The sequence below is a fragment of the Macrotis lagotis genome, chromosome 5 (genome assembly GCF_037893015.1).
Source record: "Macrotis lagotis isolate mMagLag1 chromosome 5, bilby.v1.9.chrom.fasta, whole genome shotgun sequence".
In the NCBI taxonomy this organism is placed as follows: domain Eukaryota; kingdom Metazoa; phylum Chordata; class Mammalia; order Peramelemorphia; family Peramelidae; genus Macrotis; species Macrotis lagotis.
In genome coordinates this window covers 263,664,553-263,687,137 of record NC_133662.1, presented here as the reverse complement: position 1 = coordinate 263,687,137, position 22,585 = coordinate 263,664,553, and the positions used below count along the sequence as shown (strand labels likewise).

The 22,585-nt window shown below is 43.5% G+C and overlaps 1 protein-coding gene across 3 annotated transcripts in view; it reads right to left on the bottom strand.

Moving 5' to 3' along the window:
• Nucleotides 1–22,585, bottom strand: part of INPP5D (inositol polyphosphate-5-phosphatase D) — a 137,291-nt gene that overhangs the window by 78,566 nt on the left and 36,140 nt on the right. For 2 of the 3 annotated variants that reach the window (XM_074189703.1, XM_074189702.1), the window contains exons 3-5: nucleotides 10,640–10,790; nucleotides 7,059–7,230; nucleotides 4,225–4,365 (exon numbers count right to left, since the gene is read on the bottom strand). In XM_074189703.1, coding sequence (XP_074045804.1) covers nucleotides 4,225–4,365; nucleotides 7,059–7,230; nucleotides 10,640–10,790 — 464 coding nt within the window. The remainder of the gene's footprint in view (nucleotides 1–4,224; nucleotides 4,366–7,058; nucleotides 7,231–10,639; nucleotides 10,791–22,585) is intronic. The other variant, XM_074189704.1, reaches the window with a different exon arrangement.

The following is a 22,585-nucleotide window of genomic DNA, read 5'->3' as shown; positions in this document are numbered from 1 at the left end:
AAAGAGCTGGATTCCAGAGATGCTCCAGAGCTGAAATTAGAGACGTTCTAGAGGTGAAATGGACAAGAGATAGAGGGGAAATCAACAATATACAGAGGTGAAATCTACAAGATATGGAGATGAAATTAACAGGAAATAGTCCAGAGGTGAAATGGACAAGAGATGCTGCAGAGGTGAAATCTACAGATAGATGTGAAATCAACAATATATAGAGATGAAATCAACAGGAGATATTCCAGAGGTGAAATCTACAGATAGATGTGAAATCAACAATATATAGAGATGAAATCAACAGGAGATATTCCAGAGGTGAAATCTACAGATAGATGTGAAATCAACAATATACAGAGATGAAATCAACAGGAGATATTCCAGAGGTGAAATCTACAGATAGCTGTGGAATCAACAATATATAGAGATGAAATCAACAGGAGATATTCCAGAGGTGAAATCTACAGATAGCTGTGGAATCAACAATATATAGAGATGAAATCAACAGGAGATATTCCAGAGGTGAAATCTACAGATAGATGTGAAATCAACAATATACAGAGATGAAATCAACAGGAGATATTCCAGAGGTGAAATCTACAGATAGCTGTGAAATCAACAATATACAGAGATGAAATCAACAGGAGATATTCCAGAGGTGAAATCTACAGTGTGAATCAACAATATATAGAGATGAAATCAACAAGAAATATTCCAGAGGTGAAATCTACATATAGCTGTGAAATCAACAATATACAGAGATGAAATCAACAGGAGATATTCCAGAGGTGAAATCTACAGATAGCTGTGAAATCAACAATATACAGAGATGAAATCAACAGGAGATATTCCAGAGGTGAAATCTACAGATAGTTGTGAAATCAACAATATATAGAGATGAAATCAACAGGAGATATTCCAGAGGTGAAATCTACAGATAGATGTGAAATCAACAATATATAGAGATGAAATCAACAGGAGATATTCCAGAGGTGAAATCTACAGATAGATGTGAAATCAACAATATATAGAGATGAAATCAACAGGAGATATTCCAGAGGTGAAATCTACAGATAGCTGTGGAATCAACAATATATAGAGATGAAATCAACAGGAGATATTCCAGAGGTGAAATCTACAGATAGATGTGAAATCAACAATATATAGAGATGAAATCAACAGGAGATATTCCAGAGGTGAAATCTACAGATAGATGTGAAATCAACAATATACAGAGATGAAATCAACAGGAGATATTCCAGAGGTGAAATCTACAGATAGATGTGAAATCAACAATATATAGAGATGAAATCAACAGGAGATATTCCAGAGGTGAAATCTACATGAGTTGCTCCAGAGGTGAAATGGACAAGATACAGAGGTCAAATCAACCCAAGAGGCTCCAGTTCAACCACCAGTTGCCAATGAAGATGACAAGAACTCCTATGACATCATCCTTTCCTGAACTTTCCATGACTCTAAATGGCCGCCTTCCCTGTACCTGGAATTAGGTAAAAGAGAAATCTGACAAAAGCTGGGGGAACTTTAAGTGGCGGGGTGGGTGCAGGAATTATACCAATCATAAAGACTGGCTCTACACTTTGAAATACCCATAAACATTCTCTAAGCCATCCATGCCTTTTGATCCAATGAGCCCATCATTGGGCATATACTCCAAAGGAGATGAGAGGAAGAGGGAAAGGGAGAGGAGAGAAAAGAGAAAAGGAAAAGAAATGAGGGAACAGGGGCTAGGAAAGCAGAGTAGTAGAGAGGGGAGAGGGGAGGGGAAGAGAGGAAGGCCTAGCACATATTCATAGCTGTATTATCATAGCTGACATAGAACTGGCAGGAACTTAGACAACCTTGAGTCTAACCCTTCATTTTTTACGTAAGAAAGGAGCCCAGAAAGGGGAAGAGACTTTGAAGAGTTCAAACGGTAAGTGCAGAGACAAGATAACTTAATGGAAAGTGTGAAAACCCTTTCCTGTCTCTTACCTCATTGATTACATGCTTATGACCCTCACAGCAACCTGGCAGTGAAAATATGATGACGCTCATTTTAGAGCCAGGTTTTAAGATCCAGAGAGGCTGAGTGACTCAATCAGCAACACCAGATAAGATGTGACAGAGACAAGACTAACCCCTTGAGTTTCTTAATCCCCAACTAGTTTGTTTCTAATTCTTTGATACTTCTAGGTTTAGCTGGGATTCAAAAGAATCTAAAACTGTAAGGGTCCAACTCTCCAACTGAAGAAACTGAGGCCCAGGAATAAGTGACTTGCCAAAGGTCATAGAAATAGTGTGTGGCAGAGTGAGACTTGAACAAGGACCTCTTACTCCAGATCTGATCTTGTTCCAAATGAGTAAGTGTGCACACACACACATGTGTCCCCAACAGAAATGGTCAACTGATATAAAAGAGCTTTTCAAAGAACTGAAAACTCTAAAGGATCATATGAAAACATGCTTCATCTCCCCAACAATGGAGGAAATGCAAAATTAAAACAATTCTGAGGTTCAAATACAGAATAATGTATTTAACAAACCATGTAAATCAGCAGAGAGACAAAATTTGGGAAGCATCAATGTTGGAGTTTTGGGGAAGAGGTAGCTCTTTAACCGCCAGCTACATCATTGGGGGGAAAAGGTGAATTGGACCAGCTGTTCTGGATTGAGAGTTTGGGTTATCCATGAAAAGAGCCTAGTCCACCCACACCCTTTGACCCAGTGATCCCATCACTGGGGCACATATTCCAAAGAAGTCAAAGAAAGAAAGGAAGGTCTGGTTTATACTAAAATATTCATAGCAGCATCTTTGTGGCAGCAAAGACTGGAAACTAAGTGGAAGCCTATTAAATAGGAAATAGCTGAAAAACCTTTCAGGCACTATTAAAGGGAATATTTTAGTACAATAAGAAATGGCAAATGAAGGACAGTTAAGTGGCACAGTGGATAGAGCACCGGTCCTGGAACCAGAAGAACCAGAGTTCAAATCCAGCCTCAGACACTTAATACTTACTTAGCTGTGTGACACTGGGCAACTCACTTAACACCATTGCCTTGCAAAAACCAAAAATAAAATAAGGAAAGAAAGAAAAGGTAAATGTGAGAGATTTGGAACAGCTTTGTATGACTGGAAAATGAAATGAACAGAACTCAAACACACTGCATTTTACAACTGCCATGTAAATGAAGAATCATGAAAGGAACTGAACATGGGACAACTGAAAAAACCAATAAGGATCCGAGAGAAAACATAAAGAAACATTCTCTTTTTATGACAGATAGGGGAGGGGAGGGAAGATTACCAGACAAAATGTCATTATATCTATTGTTAGATGTAATTAGAGTATCAAATATTTTTGCTCAGTTGTGGCTCTATCATAAGAGAGAGTTCACTCTGGGGTAGAGGAGGATCCCTTCTTATCCCTCAAATGACTGTATCAATAAAACATACTTTCAAAAATAATGTAGATATGCTGGACTGTTCCTCATAAGTCTCTGTCACTAGTTACTAGTGTTATCTATTGATATTAATATAACAGTAGGAATAGATACTATTATTAGAAATAAAAGTGGTAGTTATAGTAGTAGTAGTTGAAGTGTGGTAGTCTTGCCTGGATAATGATGGGTTGGACAATAGCAATGGCATTGATAACAGTATTGATGGTAGTATCCAGAGAAATAGTTATGGTGGGAATGGGAGGGTGATGATAATAAGAGGAGTAATAGTATTAATAATAGTCATGGTGTAAAGTTGCAGCAGTGATAGTAGTACTAACAGTGGTAGTGACAAAAGTAGGAATGACTGTACCAGGGATGATAAACATGGCAATGCACCTCCTGGTAGCTTCTTCAAGAAGCTATCCAGAACATTCCTTGATCATTGTAATGATAGCAGCAGGTTTAATGACGGTAGTAGCAATGGTTGCTACAGCAATAGAGGTGGTGGTGATAGGAAAATTGATGGTAGTCATGAACCCTGAGCTTCCTTTCAGCTCTGTGTCTTTGATCCCAACAGTTGCAGTAGGGACAATAGGCCTAATAGTTCTTGTTAGTAATGATAATGATAATGGTAGCCACAATAACGGTAATACTGGTCACAATAACCACAGCGGCAGTGATGCTAGTCCTGGCAGCATGGTAATAGCAGTATGAGATTAGATTACAAGACATTATCCCTCACTGATGGAAGGATCAACACCATCTTAATTACCCCCTTTCTGAGCCTACCTGTGGAGCTCTTTGCAGAGGACCATGACTAGCTTCTTGAGATGGGGAAGATTATTGGAGCCTGGCTTCAAAAATTCAGCATCCATGGCAACTTGAGTGCTCAGGTACTCTTGAATGGCTTTCAGGTGCTCTTCAGGAAGCCTGGGAGATAATAAAAGCATGGATTAACTCATAGGTCCACCACTGCTCCCAGCCTTTAATACCAACAATGAATAGTCATTAGTTTGCATCCCCAGGCATGAAAAACACGACCAGTTGGTTAGTGTATGAATAGATATGGAAGAAAGACTGGTTCCCTGACACATAAATGCCCTCTTTGCCTTTAGCCCTTGGAATGGTTTCTTTTGTACTGGTCTGGAGATGAAATGATGTTTTCTGACTTTCTCTGTCACCCCAGAACTTACATGCAAACAGTAAGCACTTAATAAGTATTCTTGTCTTGACTAAATTATCCCAACAGTGGGGAAGACAATTCAACTGAACTATAGGGGTGGGAAAGGAACAGGTGTGGCCACTGCACAAGAACAGGACAGCGGCATTTTTGCTTGTCTGAACTGCATCACTAGCCTAGATGGACAGCAGAAGCACAGGTTGGGGGAGAGGGTATTGGAAAGGGGATGCTACCTGTATCTGAACATTCCCTAAAGACCATAGAACCCTGATCTAACAAACTTAAGTTATTGATTTTGGTAGCATTCCTGATCACTCCATATCTGACCCTGTGGCTCCAGGTTTCTGGAATTGTCTTCTTGATTATTCTTGTTGGACAAACCCTACACACAACCCCTGTTTCTCCCTGGTTGAGTCTTCTTTGATGAGTTTGGGCTTCAAAAAAGCCCTCATACAGAATACCAGTCCTGATCAAGCCTGCAGTCACAAGATGTTCAGCTCTGTCTCTTGGATCCATAATACCACACCTTTCTTTGTATCCCCAGTATCTGACACATAGTAGGGACCTTAATATATACTTGTTGATTGACTTAAATGGGACATTAGCTCGATGATCTGACGCTGAGTTTGGTTATCATTTATTTATTTGTTTGTTTATTTATTTTTAGATTTTTGCAAGGCAAATGGGGTTAAGTGACCTGCCCAAGGCCACACAGCTAGGTAATTATTAAGTGTCTGAGACCTGATTTGAACCCAGGTACTCCTGACTCCAGGGCCAGTGCTCTATCCACTATGCCACCTAGCTGCCCCCATTTACTTTGTTATCGTGAAATAGTGGGAGAAACAATTTTATGTCTTTGTAGAGAGGAAAAATTTATTCATAGAGGTGATCATTGAATCATTAAGTTTTCTTTGTGAACCTCACTTAAGTGGTCACCTTTTTCCTCAGCCAATTTTAGAGAATGTTAAATTGCATTGTTTTGAACTTATGGCTGTCATTTTATGATGGCTTATTCCATGTGTTCATGCTGTGCCCATTATCGGTCTACAGATCATTTAGAGCAAAAGAAGGGCCTCTTTTCCCTTTTGGGCCCTCCGCAGAATGCTTTAAGCGCAGTGGGTAATCTGCAAACACAGGCTGACAGCATGGATGGGTGGATGAATGACTGGTTGGATAAATGGACAGTTTAATAGTTATGTGGATGGATACTTTTTAATAACAAGAGCTAGCATTCCTGAAGCACTTTAAAATTTGCCAAGTCCTTTACCTATGGTCTGGGAAGTAGATACTATTGCCTCCATTTTTCAGAAGAGGAAACTGAGGCTGAGGGAGGTTGAGTGACTGCTCCCAGAGTCACACATCTCGAGGGTATATGAGGATTATGAAGTTGGCTTTTCCTGGCTCCAAGACTTTGACATTTAGCTGCTTGGATGGATAGAGAGCAGCAAATCACACAATATAGGAGGGTAGCATGTGATGGTAGCAGTAGAAAGGAGACCAGAAGCTGGTGATTCTGAAAATGATCCCATGTCAATCCAATAGGAAAAGGAAATCTAAGAGACATAGAAGAGTGAGGATCAGGGTCCAAAGATCTCTGACTCATGATCTAGAGACCTCTGACAACAGGAAAGGGGCTATGGGAGTGGTCAGTGCAGAAGCCTTAGGGGCATTCCACCAGTGACTTCAAAATGGTTCCTGAAAACTTTGTTGTGAACCAATTGATAGATGCATCTTGCGGTGGACAGCTCCTCCCCATAGGGCCACTGAGACAACAGAAGGCCATGGGCCCCAGTAGCTTCTTTGTGAGAAGAAAGACTTCACCTATGGCATGATGAGTCCTTCCCCCTACCTCCAGCCTTCATAACAATGAATGGGATCCTATACAAGGTCCCCAACCCATGCCTTCGCCTGCTTCTTGGACCAGAAGGGCTCCTACCAATTAATTGCCAATCTCTCCCTGGGCCTCAGCAACCAGATTTTCACCAAGTACCCAAGGCTGGGGAAGGACATAGAATTGATGGAATGATTCCTGATATAAACTCTCATTTCGCTAAAATAGGCATTTTGAATCCAAGAAGTAAAAATATTCTGAGAAGTTTATCACCGCCTTGGCATTAATTCAGAAGCTAAGATTCATAGCTATGCACCACAAGACCAGGATGTTTCTGGTTTCATCGAGCTGCAGTAGGATATAGGAGATGGGCACTAGATTTGGAGTCAGGAAGACAATTAATAGCTGTATGACCTGGCACAAGTCACTTATCTCCCTGCCTCAGTTTCCTCATTTGTAAAATGAAGGGTTCAGACTCAATGGCCTCTGAGGTAGCAATGATGTATTGTACCCCCATTACCTGCTTTCTTTAGGCTTGCTGAGGCAGGTTTTCTGAGAACGACCACTGAACCTCACTCCCCCCCCACCTCCTCCCCAGGGATAAGAACTTACCCACTGGTGTCCAGGCCCTGTAGACGCTGAAGCAGTGTCTCAGACAGCGACAATGGATTGTGTTCCATGACTCGGGAATTATCCAGTGTGACAGTAACTTCCTTGGTCTCGCTTGATCCCGATGTTAGGGGAAGGTTCCTGGGAGGCAGCTCAGGAGGTGAGATGAAGAATTCTGTTGCATGGAAGGAGAAAGGTTGTTTTGGCTGAGACTCCCCACAGTCTACACAGCCTTTAGAAAATCTGCCTGCCGTGGCAGCTGTCTCTCACCCTGAAGCATCCCCCACTTTAGACTAGAAACTACTAGACCACAGGCCCTTTTTTTTGTCTTCCTCAGTCTGACATCGACTAGGCCCTTGATAAATGCTGATAGGGTCGGTCCTCCCCTCTTTCTCATTTCCCATTCTTTAGCTCTTCTCTCCCCCCTTTGCCTGCAATGGTATCATGGGTCTTGTTCGTGGCCTTCAGGGAAGAAAGGACCACCCTAAACTTGGAAATCAGAATGGGGTGCTCTCCCCACACTGAGAGGAAACCCATGACTCAAACTGAAAAAGGGGAATTAACTCCAATCTTTCTGGACAGTTTCCATCCTACCCAAAGCATGAATGTGTGGAAATCACCACCACTCACCAGCTCAAGAAAACAGGACTTCCCTTCCCTGACCAGATCCCAGACACCCACATTCTTATGCCCCAAGAGAGGCCCCACAGAGCTTTCCCAGTGTAATTTCCACGTGATAAAGTGGTTCTGTAGGAAAGCCAGTCACCTATGCCATTGGACTGAGCCACACCTCTCAAGGTGGGTCTTTGGCTTGGTTGTTCTCTAAAGGAGGGGGTGAGTTTGTCTCTCCTGGCCCAAGGTTCCAAGGAGCAGCATGACTCACTGAGCCTAAGGGACAGAATGCTGGGCAGGGCCTCCCTGGAGAGGCTCCCAATAGACACATAGTCTACCTGTGGAGGCAGAAACCATAGATATTCAGCTCTTAGCAGCAGCTCCTTCAGGTAATTTGGGTGCACTTCTTTTTCTCAGTGGAGATACTGGCCACATGATGAGGTTACTTTTTTGGCCTTATTGGAAAGCATCATGGGGTTTGTATCTAGGCAGGCCACCATCAACAGATGGACTGATGAGGGGACATTTCTGGCCTTGTGGGAAGCATCATGGGGGAAGAGATGTCTGTATCTAGCCAGGCCACCATCAGCAGATGCACTAGGTGGGACCAGAATTGGAGGCTGTGGCTGAAGGGGACAACGGTCAACAGTTTGGAAGGACTCACTGCCCTCCTGGGGGCAGCCTAACCAAGGTCACTGGGAGGTGAGACTGTCATACTCTCAGAATCCTCCAAAGAGGACCTGATGGTGGTGAAGGAAGGCTGCCCAGGAGCCAGGAGACCTGCTTTGAGTCCTGGCTGGGCCATCTCAGGTCAGTCATGCCATCTCTCTCTATACTTCAGTTGCTTCACCTGTAAAATGAGGGTTGAACTAAATGATTTCTAGAGTCTTTTTGAGAACTACCCATGTACCTCCAAAGTCAGAGAAAAGCCCAGATCAGAAATAATGGGATCCAGGATCAGATGTTCTCATTCCTAGAGAAAACCTGGAAGAGGAAAGGGAGGTAAAGGGGCAGGGACTGGGCTTTTTGTCCTAATACTGTTATCAAGAGACAGCAGAACCCAGAGGATCTACATCCTCAACTAAGGAAAGAAAAGGCTGAAGTGACTTGTGGACCACAGCCAGAGAGTTCTGAACTATCATAGAGCATCCAGGTTGGGGAAATATTACAATGTTAAAAAGAGAAAAGAGACCAGAAGGTAAATGGAATATGGTGTGGAGGCAAGTTACCTAAATTTGACAGAGCATTTGAGAAAGTCTCCTATGGAAGACAGGGGGAGATGTGAACTATTTGATTGCACAAGTGGTGTTTGTCCTTCCTTCTCGAAGAAGACCCTGACGTTAGGGAGGTGATGCCACGACAAGCAAGTGAGGTGGATTTGACTCCTGTGGAGTCATCTGGGTCCAGTGGCCAGATATGGATGAGGATGATTGGAGATGGCCCTGGATGTGGGGCAATGGGATTAAGTGACTTGCCCAAGGTCACACAGCTAGTTAATGTCAAGTGTCTGAGGCTGGATTTGAACTCAGGTCTTCCTGTTTCCAGGGTTGCTGCTCTATCCATCACACCATAGTTCAAGATATATGTGTATGGAACAAGAACTGGGCAAATGGCTGCACTCAAAGAATAATTATTGGAAAGGGGCCTCCAGTAGCATGCCCTATGTTGACTGACTTGATTATCAATGATTTGGATAAAGGCATGGATGGCATGCTCATCAGGGCACAGGGCATCAGGCTGAGAGGAAGAGTCACCAAACCGGAGGATAGCTGGATGCAAACATTCCCTAACAGGCTCAGTCTAACAAAATAGCTTTTAAAAGGAGTAAATATGACCCTTACAACTGGGTTCAAAAAATCATCTTCACAAATGTGAGATGGAGGAGGCTGGGCTAGACAGCAACTTGTCTGCAAAGGATCTGGGAGTCTTAGTGGACTTCCAGACCAGTTTGAATCAACAGGGGGAGATGACAGCCAGGAAAGTTATTATCATAGGCTTAAGATCACACCAGCAGCTAGCTTTGCCATAGCACTATGGAGTTGGCAAAACAGTTTCCAAAACATTATTTCGTTTGATCTTTACAACATGCTTGGGGTGGGGGAGGTGCTGTTATTTCAATGTTACACTTAAGGAAACTAAGGCAAGTGACTTGTCCAAAGTCACACATCTAATAAGTGTCTGAGGCTGGATTGGAACTCAAGTCTTTCTGACTCCAGGCCTGGCAGAGAGGTTCAGAGAGTAAGATGATATAGCCTTATTGCACTCTGCTTTGGGGAGACATTTTTTCAGTTCTAGATAATACAATATTGATAGGGGAAGAATGTTCCGGGAGAAACAATCAGGATGGTTGGAGTGTCCCAACGGCCTAGATTCAGAGCTGAAGGGACATTGGAGATCACTGAGTCCAAACTCTCATTTTACAGCTAAGGAAACTGAGTCCTAGAAAGTGAAGCAACCTGCTGCTGAGGCTCCTAGGCCAGCTCTCTCTCTGACCTCTGCAACATCAGGGGGCCTCCCCTCTTTCCCCCCTCCCCCATGGGTTGTTTGGGGAAGTGGGGAGGTTCAGTCTGGAGAAGAAGTGACAATGATGATGGGTTTCTAGACGTGCCCTGCCTGACCCCAGAGCCCTCAGGTCCAGGAGCTCCAGGTCTAAGAAATTAAGAGGCAAATAGGACCTTGAACAGCACTGAGAGGTGGACATCTCCAGAGTCAGAGGACCTGGATTCAAATCCAACCTGGTCACTTGGTATCTCTGTGACCAACCATTTACCTTCTCTGGGCTTCAGTTTCCTTTTCTATAAAATGAAGGAAGTGGACCAGACAGCTATCGAGGTCATTTCAGGATCTCTGATTTTCAGTCATTTAGTGAATCTGTGCCTCAGTTTCCTCAGCTGTAAAACAAAGAGGCCGGCCTCTGCGGTCCCTTCTGGGGGTTTACGGGTAGGACCCTGGAGGCCCAGAGAGCGTTTTACCTGTTTCCTCCTCCAGCTCATCGCCGGCCTCTTCCTCTTCTAAGGGGACAGGGTACTGCAGATGGGTCACCAGGCCCATGTTCTCCTTCCTGTAGAACTCTATGAGCTGGTCCAGGCTGGTGAAGAACCTGACAGGGACTCCTTCAGAGGCCTGAGGATAGACCCCCCCACCAAGAGAGTCACTTTGAGAGATGCTCCAACCTGAGCACCCTGGGAACAGAACGGCCTCCCCCACCGTTGTGGCCAGAAGACACTGAGGCTGGGCTTGCAGGGGCATCGGTGGCCACTGGGCCCACCCTTCCCGCCCCACCCACCCATTCACAGCCATTTTGCAATGCGGGGGGTGGGGGGATTTCCCTCCCGCCCCCTCCAACCTGCAAAGTCAGACAAAAGCTGTGGTTCCCTTTGAAAGGCCCCGGACAGATTTGTCCAAAGGGCTGGTTTCACTTCTAGCTCAATGGCTGGGGCAGGTCTTGCTGTGGGGGTGGGAGGTGGGGTGGGAGTGGAACCTAGGGGAAACGGGGCTGCCTGGGGGAGTCAGAAAACCTGCATTTGAATCCTGCTGAAGCTGAGCCACTCTTCTCTGAGACTCAGTCTCCTTATCTGCGAGGTTCTGTGCCCAAAATCACATGGGTAGCAAGTGTCAGAAGCCAGATTGGAACCCAGATCTTTTGACCTATATCTGCAGCTTCTGAAATCCCTTCCAGGAGTTCTAAATAAATAATCCGGTTGCCTGATATTTATTCATCATTATGTCAAGAATAAGGGGGCTTGTACTATTTTTCTTTTGGAGGACGATAGCAAGAGCACCTCTCAGAGACTCAATTTATTGCCATGTAACATGGTTCTAATTCTAGCAAAGACCTCTCAGGTTGAATGAACAACAAATGAGATAATAAATGATAAATTGCTTTGCCCACTTTAAAGTGTTCAAATGTTTAAAATGGCATTAGCCCTGGGTGACTTTGAGCAGGTCTCTCCATCCCCCATCCTCCGCCTCAGTTTCCTTATCTGTAAAAATGAGGGAGTAGAGTCAATGACCTCAAATCCCCTTCCAGCTCTCATAGCTTGTGGTTCTCCGATTCTGAGATGAAAGGGAAGAAGGGAGTCAGAGCAGGAAAGCCACAGGGGCAGAGGCACAAGAGGGAAGGAAATGGGGTGAGTAAGAGCAGACTTGGAAAATTCCTGTAAGAAAATGCTGCCTGGCAAAGTGTGGCTGGGAACTGGTCTGTTAGACCTCCTTCTGAGGATGCTGGGAGGGGATGGTTCCCAATAACCTTTAGGAGCTAGCTACATCCAGAAGAGAGCCCAAGCCTTACCCTCCCCCCCACCTCCATGCACTGCACCGGGGCCTCTGGTCTCCAAGTGAGCATGTCTCCCTGCCGCAGGGGCTGGGAGGGGTCTGAGCTGAGTCTGGAAGGGAGGTAGGGATTCTAATGACCAAAGAGAGGAGGAAATGCTCTTCCGCAAATATACAGAGATGGGAAATGCAGCGTCACATGAGAAGGACAGCAAGAAATTTGATTTTACTGGTCAGAAGGGGAGGAATGTGTGATGAGACTGGAAACCTAGTCTGGGACTAGGTCATGATTTCAATGCTGTTCGAGTTGAGTTATTCTTCCACTCTGAGACTCAGTCTCCTTTATCTGTGAGGTTCTGTGCCCAAAGTCACATGCGTAACAAGTGTCAGAAGCAGGATTTGAACCCAGATCTTTTGACCTACATCTGTGGCTTCTGAAATCCCTTCTAGGAGCTCTAAATAAGTAATCCAGTTGCCTGATATTCATTCATCATTATGTCAAGAATCATGTTAAGTCAAGAAACATTTATTAATGACCTCTGCTAAGTCCTAAGAACATAAATAGAAACCAAAAGACAGTTCCTGCTTGCAAGGCAATTGTGTTCTAGTGGAGCAACCTTCTACAGTGGACCATCTTTGGGTTAGAAAATACATAAATACATTCCTAAACCAAATTTTATAAATGTTAGAATTCCTGTCACTGAGACCCATGGCAACCTGAAACTTCTGTGGGCCTCAGTTTCCACATATGGAAAACGAGGGGGTTGAACTTCTGTTGTTTGTTTCATTTCTAAAACTGGGGTAGAATTGATAAGACTTGAAAATTGACTAAAATAAATAATCCCAATATCACAAATGTGGAAGCACCCAGATAAAAATAGTTGTGTGTGTGTGTGTGTGTGTGTGTGTGTGTGTGTGTGTGTGTGTATGTGATGGATATATGTGGTTTTGGACAGGAGATTTTTGAGTTGCTATTGTGAAGGGGAGGTATCCTGCAGACAGATGGAGATGTGGGTCTGGAGCTCAGAAAAGAGGCCGGGGATGGTGATGTGGGTTGAAGCAAGGGATTGTTTTAATTTTCTATTTGGGTGTCCACATCCTGATATGCAAGAGGCACTTAAATACTCATTGAAGCTATCTATAGGAATATGAAAAAAAATATTCCAAATCACTAATAATTTGAAAAAAACAAAGCATCTCTGAGGTTCCACCTGATGTCCTAATATCAGATTGGCAAAGCTGACAGGAAAGGGAAAATGATAAATGTTGGCAGGACTTAGTGCTCAGCTGGCAGAACTGTGAATTGGTAATTCTGTCTGGAGAGCAATTTAAAAACCCCAAAGGTTAAGAAACTATGTGTAACCTTTGACCCAGTGGAAAATGACCCCTTTGACACTATTACACTGTTGGTGGAGCTGTAACTCATCCAGCCTTTCTGGAGAGCAATTTGGAATTACGCCCAAAGGGCAACAAAAATGAGCATACCCTTTGACCCAGCAATACCACTACTGGGTCTATACCCTGAAGAGATGATGAAAAAGGGTAAAAACATCACTTGTACAAAAAATATTCATAGCAGCCCTGTTTGTGGTGGTAAAGAATTGGAAATCCAGTAAATGTCCTTCAATTGGGGAATGGCTTAACAAACTGTGGTCTATGTATGTCATGGAACACTATTGTTCTATTAGAAACCAGGAGGGATGGGAATTCAGGGAAGCCTGGAGGGATTTGCATGAACTGATGCTGAGTGAGATGGGCAGAACCAGAAGAACACTGTGCACCCTAACAGCAACATGGGGGTGATGATCAACCTTGATGGACTTGCTCATTCCATCAGGGCAACAATCAGGGACAATTTGGGGCTGTCTGAGATGGAGAATACCATCTGTGTCCAGAGAAAGAATTGTGGATTCTGAACAAAGTTCAAGGACTATTCCCTTTAACTTAGAATAAAAACAGATATCTTATTGTCTGATCTTGTTACCTCTTAGACTTCTTGTCTCTTCCTTAAGGATGTGATTTCTCTCTCATCACGCTCAATTTGGATCAATGTACAACATGGAAACCATGTAAAGACTGACAAATAGCTTTCTGTGGGGGAGTGGGCAGAGGGAAGCGAGATTGGGGGAAAATTGTAAAACTCAAATAAAATCTTTAATAAAAAAATGACCCTTTTATATACAAATAAAGCATCTTTTCTTATAGTAAAGAACTGGAAATGCCCATCAGTTGGGGAGCAGCAAGACAATGTGTGGAATATAAAGGTGATGGATTATCACTGTCCCATAAGAAATGGTGAAAATGATGGTTTCAGAGAAGCTTGGAAAAAGTTGTGTGAACTCATGCAGACTAATATGAGTAAAATGAGAAGAATCATTGTTATGGTAGTATTGATGTTGTAAAGACAAACAACTTTGAAAAAGCAAAGAACCCTGGATGATGCCAAGATCCACTAGGATTACCAAGGGCTCATGGTGAGAACTGCTTCCTACTGCCTCCAGATGCAGAGTGAGATGGAGAGTTTGGGACATGGCTTCACCATGTTTCTTTGCCACACAAGTTTAGGTTTTCTTTTGGGGGGAAGGGTGGGTGGGTGGGGAAAACATACTTATTAATTGGAAAGATATAATAAAAAAATAAATGCTTGCTGATGAAATTAAATGGGCAGTCATCTGGCCAAAGATAGGATTTGAATCTTGGGAAATGAATGAGATCACCAAGGGAGAGAGTGTGAAGGGGGAAGAGGGTTAAGGGAGAGACCCTTGGGAAACCTTTGGGGTCAGAGGTACTTACAAAGGAGCCAGTGCAGAGTAAGCAGAAAGGCAGGAAGACAAGGAGAGTACAGTCTCCAACTCCGACCAGAGAGAGAGAGAGAGAGAGAGAGAGCAGCTAGCTATTCCTACTGAGTGGTCCCACAGGGTCATGAATGGCAAAGAGGCAATGAGGATGGAAAGAAAGGCATTTACTCTTAGCAAGTGCTAATCATCACTGACCTCTTCGAGGGCACTTTTCTTAGGGTGTTGGGATAATAACTGACAGAAGTTTGTAATGCACTTTATACACATGATCTCACTCGGGATGGCAGCCAAGGAGCCATGGGCTGAAGAGAAAGTGGGCAGCGAGAAAGCAGAGCTGGGGAGCGGAGACAACCTTTCAAAAAAGTGTGGAAAATTATAATGACCACGTCTGACCAAGATGCAGAAGGGAGGATGTCAGATTCTTTAGGTATGTTGTCTAGTTTTGCTAATGATTTCCCCCTTCTTTTCCTGATAGAAGATTTAGCTTTTCGGGGGGAGGAGGGGAGATGGACATATTGGCATATGTAGGTGATTTAAAAACAAAAGATAGCAACCAAATTTATTTTTAAATTAGATTTAGCAGTGAAGGAAAAGAGAGGAATGAGACAGGAGTTTGGTCTAAGGAAAGTTTTCTTTTTAGGACTGGGGAGACAAGTGTGGGCAAATGGGAAGGAGGGAAAGAGACAGAAGCCACACGAGAGAAGGACAAAGTCAGCCACAGCAAGGTCTTGGTGAGGCAGGAGGATGTGGGATCAAGGGCACAGGTATCTGTGTATGTCTGTGTGTGTGTGTGTGTGTGTGTGTGCACGCGCACATGTGTTATCCTCAGAGAAATATGTGGTGATAATACTGAGAGGTCTGTTTGCCAAAGTGCTCTGGGAAAAAGGAAATGAATCGATAACTCGAAAATGTTTCTAGTTGTTCTCTTTGGGCTGGTAAAGAACTGGAAACTGAGGTGTCCAGCAAGTGGGCCCTGGCTGAGCAAGGTGAGGTGTACGGTTGTGTTGGGCTGTGAGCGTGCTGTGGGAAACCAAAGACTTGCAGGGACTAATGAAGAGGGAACCCGGCAGAACCAAGAGAGCACTGTATACAGTAAGAGCCACATTGTTTGAAGAGTAACTGTGAGTGACTCTAAGCTATTCTAAGCAATATGAATATTCAGATCAATGACAAAGGACCTATGAAGGAAGTATGAACTGCCCCAGATATATGGAAGTATTACTGTGTGATTTCATACACACACATACAAACACACACACATATCTGGCTCAAATATTGGTCTTCTTAAGTGCAGAGTTGGGAAGGAGGAAGAGAGACTCTGGAACTCAAAATACAATTAACTAAATAAATGGAATAATGAATGAAAAGGTAATTTTTTTAAAAAAATGTTTTCCTTTTAAAGATTTTATTTATTTTGAGTTTTACAATTTTCCCCCTAATCTTACTTCCCTCCCCCCACCCCCACAGAAGGCAATATACATCGATCCAAATGGAATGTGATGAGAGAGAAATCATATCCTTAAGGAAGAAACATAAAGTATAAGAGATAGCAGGATCAGACAATAAGATATGTTTTTTTTTTCTAAATTAAAGGTAATAGTCCTTGGTCTTTGTTCTAACTCCACAATTCTTTCTCTGGATACAGATGGGATTCTCCATTGCAGATACCCCCAAAATGTCCCTGATTGTTGCACTGATGGAATGAGCAAATCCATCAGGGTTGATCATCGCCTCCATGTTGCTGTTAGGCTGTACAATGTTCTTTTGGTTCTGCTCATCTCACTCAGCATCAGTTCATACAAATCCCTCCAGGTTTCCCTGAAATCCCTCTTGGTTTCTAATTGGACAATAGTGTTCCATGACATACATAGACCACAGTTTGCTAAGCCATTCCCCAACTGAAGGACATTTATTTGATTTCCAATTCTTTGCCACCACAAACAAGGCTGCTATGAATATTTTTGTACAAGTGATGTTTTTTACCCTTTTTCATGATCTCTTCAGGGTATAGCCTCAGTAGTGCTATTGCTGGATCAAAGGGGATGCACATTTTTGTTGCCCTTTGGGTGTATGAATAGGTAATTATTTGAAAGTTAAAACATATATTAAACCTAGCCAAATGGTTTGGCTCTGGATCTGGCATCAGGAAGATCTGAGTTCAAATCTAGCCTCAGATACTTACTAGTGGTGTACCTCTGGGCACCCTGTTTGCCTCAGTTTCCTCATCTGTCAAATGAATTGGAGAAGGAAATGACCCACTTTGCCAGTATCTGTGTTTTGTTTTGCTTTTTTAGGTTTTTGCAAGGCAAATTGGTTTAAGTGGCTTGCCCAAGGCCACACAGCTAAGTAATTATTAAGTATCTGAAATCAAATTGGAACTCAGGTCCCCCCAGTCCAGGACCAGTGCTCTATCCATTACACCTAGCTGTCCTATTATGGTCATTTTTTTAAGGTTTTTGCAAGCCAAACAAGGTTAAGTGGCTTGCCCAAGGCCACACAGGTAATTATTAAGTATCTGAGACCAGATTTGAACCCAGGTACTCCTGACTCCAGGGCCAGTGCTCTGTCCACTACACCACCTAGCCGCACCTCTGCCAGTATCTTTGCCAAAACTCTTAACAGGGTCATGAAGAGGAGGACATGACTGAAAAACAACATGTGCTGGGCTCTGCTGCAACAAAGACAAAAAAAGGTCCATGACCCTGAAGTTTTCTCCTCAAAGATGCTGCTGGGACCTGTGGGTGGTGGGAGGGAACCTGCCCCTTGCCAAGCCCTGGACAGATGTCCAACAGGTTGGCCCCAGCCTGATCCGAAATAGGGAAAGAAAGATACCCCATCCCTCAAAAAGCCTGGTCCTGGCTGCACTGTCCTTGACTCAGTCTTCGCTAGCCCCCATCCCTCTGTGCAAAGGGCTCTGACTTGAATACAGACTCCATGGGGAGGGGAGGGGAAGGCCTGGTAATTTTAGCTTTAGACGTTTGCTGCGGTCTTCAAAATGAGGAACTGAGATGAAAGTGGCCCCAGGGGGACAGAAGTCAGCAAGATTGAATAGAAGCTGGGACTGCAGACTGTGCCCATGTGTGGCCAGGCAGGCGTATTCACGTGTACCAAAACAAACATGAAAGACACATGTATGCAGGGAGGATGTACATGTGTGCCCATAATCCACACGTGTGCCCATGGGTCACACACCTATGTATGCATGCAGACCAGCATCACCCAAAACAAAGCACCCCATACAAAGAAACATTCCCCAGAAACTGGGCTTCCTGGGGGACTCAGTGCAAGCAGAGTTTGGACTCAGCTGACTTCCTTAGGAAGCGAGGGAGAACTCAGAGGACTCATTGTCTAGTTTCTCCCGTAGTCTGCTGGCAATGTGAGCATCCCCAGCTGAGTCAAATGAAAGCTTCTTGGGGCTTGGGCCCACAGCACTGTTACCTTGCTTCCCCCTTGCCTCTCTCTCTCTCTCTCTCTCTCTCTCTCTCTCTCTCTCTCTCTCTCTCTCTCTCTCTCTCTCTCTCTCTCTCTCTTTGCCTCTGTCTCTTGCTGTCTCTTTCACTCTGTCTCTCTTTGCCTCTCTGTCTCTGTCTTTCTCTGTCTTTCTCTGTCTTTGCCTCTGTCTCTGTCTTCTCTCTCTCTTCTATATCTCTCCATCTCTGTCTCTTTATCTCTGTTTCTGTCTCTTCTCTCTGTCTCTCACCACTTAGCTTTGTCTGATTGACAACTTTGGTGGCATCAGTTAGAACTCCCTATTTTCTTGTTTTCTTCTACACAATGATGGGCAGTTCTGGGGGTATCTACCAGTCAAACTGGCCTCTGGTCTCTTCACACATGGTGAACCATGTCTACAGTGCGTTACATTATTATCTCTGCATCACAAAATCCCTTTCCTCTTTCAAGATTAAGAATCACTTTCTACATTAGGGATTCTTAACCTGGAGACCATGAATTTTGGCTCTCCCCCCCAAAATTGGTAACAATATTTCCATATAATTGATTTCCTTTGTAATTCTATGTTTTTATCTTATTCTCTAAAAATCAGTCAGCTGAGAAGGGGGCCACAGATTTCACCAGGGATATCAAAGGGTTCTGGGCCGCACAAAAGAACCTCAGACTCTGTGAAGGCTTTCCTGACCTCTCCCCCACCCAATTGCCTCCTATTTAACTATCTTCCATTGACTATTCTTTATTCGGCATATACTTAGATATGGGATTGTGTTGTTTTCCTCGTTAGAATGTAAATGACTAAAGAGGAGAGACTGAAACATTATTTGTAATTAGACTCCAACCCTTAGTATAAGGCCTGGGATGCCTACATTGTGTTTATAGTAGGTGTTAAATAATTGCCTGAGTTCACAAATCCAGTCCTTCTGACTTTCATAAGCTGGGAGATCAGCAAATTCAACCTTGTCATTTTACAAATGAAGAAACCGAGGAAGAGGTAACTTGTTCAGGGTTTTCTAGGAGGTCAGTGGCAGAGCCAGGATGCTAACTGAAGTCCTCTGCCTCCAAATTCAGCTTTTTTTTGCAAGACAATGGGGTTAAGTGGCTTGTCCAAGGCCACACAGCTAGGTAATTATTAAGTGTCTGAGGTCAGATTTGAACTCAGGTCCTCCTGACTCCAGGGCTGGTGCTCTATCTACTGTAACACCTAGCCGCCCCCAGCTCTTTCAATTGTTTTCCCCCTTCAATAGTCCAGGCTCACTTTCTCCACAGCCCCACACAAAGAATCAGGTTCCCATGCTGGACTGCCTTGGTTTCTGGGGCACATGGCAGACCTGGGTGACCAACAGTCCAGAGAGAAATGCTTGCTGTGTGTTTTTAAGGAGTTGGGGAAGAAGAACGTGGAGCTATTCTAGAAGTGGAAGTCCAAGATGATGACTACCATTAAGGCAGCCAACTCAAGGTTATTTCTGTAAATGGAATGAAGAACTGCATCCCAGCTGCAGATGCCACACCTTCCAAGGACAAGAAGATGGGGCCAAGATGTGAGCTGGGAGAATTACATCAATCCCCCAAGAATCAAAGTTTCCTCCAGTTCAGGGGAGTAAAGCTAAGGTGAGTCCTATTCTCCTTAAGTAGAGTCATTCCTGTACCAGGTGAGCAGGATTGGTGAGCAGCCTATGGCTCTGGGGGTCCATGGTCTACATAACCCTCGGTTCATTGGAACGTATTTATTAAATGCCTACATTGACATACATGAGCAAAAAATGAAATAATCTATACTGACTCAAATTACCTTCTACTGGGTTAGGTGGGGGGCACAGCAGCAATTCCATATCAAAATAGATACAACATAACTATGAAATAAAGAAAAGTACATCAGGAGGGAAAATGGGGGGAGGTGATCAGGAAAGGCTTCATGAAGAAGATGTCATGGTATGGGTGAGGGGGTGCACCCCAGGCAGAGAGGATAGCCAAAGAAAAGGCAGTGAGATGGAGATGGATTGTTCTGTGGGAGGAACAGAGAGAACACCAGTATGTTTGCATTGAAGAGTGGGGGAGATACTTTCCAAAAAGACAGGCAAGATATAATGGGACCAGGTTGTAAAGGGCTTTTAAAATGAAAGAAGAGTTTATATTTTATACATGTGATAAAAATCCACTGGAGTTTGCGGAGAGGAGAGGAAGGGAGGCATATGGTCAATTCTGTGAATAAGGACCATGATTTTGACTGCAATGCAGAGGAGGTAAGGAAAGACTGGGAGCAGGCAGGCCAGCCAATTAGGAGGCTAGTGCAATAATCACTGTGAGAGCTGATGAGGATTGAGTTCTCCACTCATTAGTAGAAAGAAGGGATTGACTTGAGAGATTTTAAGGTAGAAACAAAATTTAACTCACAATTGAATATGGGAGGTGAGCAATAATGAGGATATCGGTGAGGTTTGGAGCCCAGGACACTGGAAAGATGGTGGTGCCTTTGATACATATAGGGATATTTGACAGAACAAAAGCAGGTTGGAGAAAGAAAATGAGTTGGATACATCAAGTTTGAACTGTCTCTGAGAAGGACATTCTGAAACTATCCTAAAATTAGGAAATTGGTGATTTGGGACTTGGGAAGAATGTGGAGTTGAATGAACAGATATGGGGGTGGGGTTATCTGCTTAGAGACGAAAGTTCAACCCAACTTTTCTCATAAGAATGCAACTCATATTTCTGGAGTTGATAATTTGTCAGGTGCTTTTCTTACAACAGTCCCTTGAGGTTCATAGTACAAAGACCCCTATTTTACTGATGCAAAAACTGAGTCTTAGTGAATCTGATTTTCTGACACGGTTGGCAAGTGTCCAACTTGGACTTAAACTTGCTGACCCTAAGCCCTTTCTGTTGATCACATTCTGAAGTAATCTCACTTTTCACACTTGAAGGTAAGAGCATTACAGAATCTTTGGGTGGCAAAGGAGCTAAGAGGCTGGACAGTTCAAGGCAGACCGACAAGAGATCAAGAGACTGGGTCATTCCAATCTCTTTTCGTGGACCTCTCTGCAAAGCCATTGCAAGAGGAAGAATTTCTCTCTCTCACACACTCATACACCTCCCAGGTGCCCACTCCACTCCAGGAAAACTCTCAAGGTTCAGGAACTTACCTGACATTCAAGGTTTGGCAACTTGCCTGACATCAGTCATCTCTGTCTGCCTCTCTGCCCCTTCCAGTCTGAGTTTCTAGATCTATTCTCTGGAGCCAAGTGGTCCCAGCCTTGGCAGTGCCACCTGGTCCATTTGCCCAGCTCACACACCACCACCGGCAGGAAGTCCCCTAGATTAACTCCCATCTTCTATTTGTATCTCGTACACACTTAGCCATTAACATGTCGTCTTGTTACATTACATTGGAATGGAAACTTCTTGAGGGCAAGGACTATTCTCACCTTTATACTCCTAGTGCTTAGCACAATGTCTGACCCAGTATAACCAATTAATAAATGCTTAATAATAATAAACATTATTATAATATTCTAATTATATTATATTATTGTATATAACTATATTATATTATTTATTTTTATTTATTACATTTATAATCTTATATTCTATAGGCTATGCTTATCCTATAGATTATAGAAAACATATGATAATGATAAACATTAATAATAAAAATAACTAATTCAAATTTATTGAGATCTTATTTTTTCCTGACCATATGAAATATGATAGACTCCCTGCTTCTACTGTGGGATGGAGGTGGGGAGCAGGGGTGAATAGACACAGACAAGTAAGCGCACCATATTGCAAAGTCAGTGTGAGGAGCTTCAAATGGGAGAGGCAGTCTAGGAACTCTCCCTTTAGATAGCTGAATACAGTTCTCATGTTCCTTTGATGTTCTCCTCCTTTGTCCATCTCTCCCTCCTCCCTCCCTCTCTCCGTCCTTTCCTCAACTCCTAATTATTCCCGATGTCCTTCTGATCTGGAGTTGAAGGGCATAAACTGCCAACTGCAGGGCTCTCTCCACTCCCTCATGAGGGACACAGTACCCATGTTGGCCCTCACTCTTTTATTGTGTCGGGGCTGTCGTACTATCTCCCTCTGCTTGTGGAGCAGCAAAGTTTTGGTACAAAAGGAAGTTGGAAGTATAGTGCAGCAAGGGAAGACCAGTAATTCATTCAACAGATGAGTCAAGAAAATGGACCTCCACAAGCAGGGAAAAGCAGGAATTTATAAAAAGGGTCAAGCAAGTTATCGGTGTGAGGTCAATCCTGGGTCTCCCAAAGAGAAGACAAAGTGGCCAGAGCTCTCTTTAAAGAGGGACAATTGGGGCTGTTTCTTAAGGGCCCAGATTTAGATATAGGTAGTTCTTCAACAGGATGGCAATGTATAAAATGAAATACATAGGATGGCTAAGGAAAT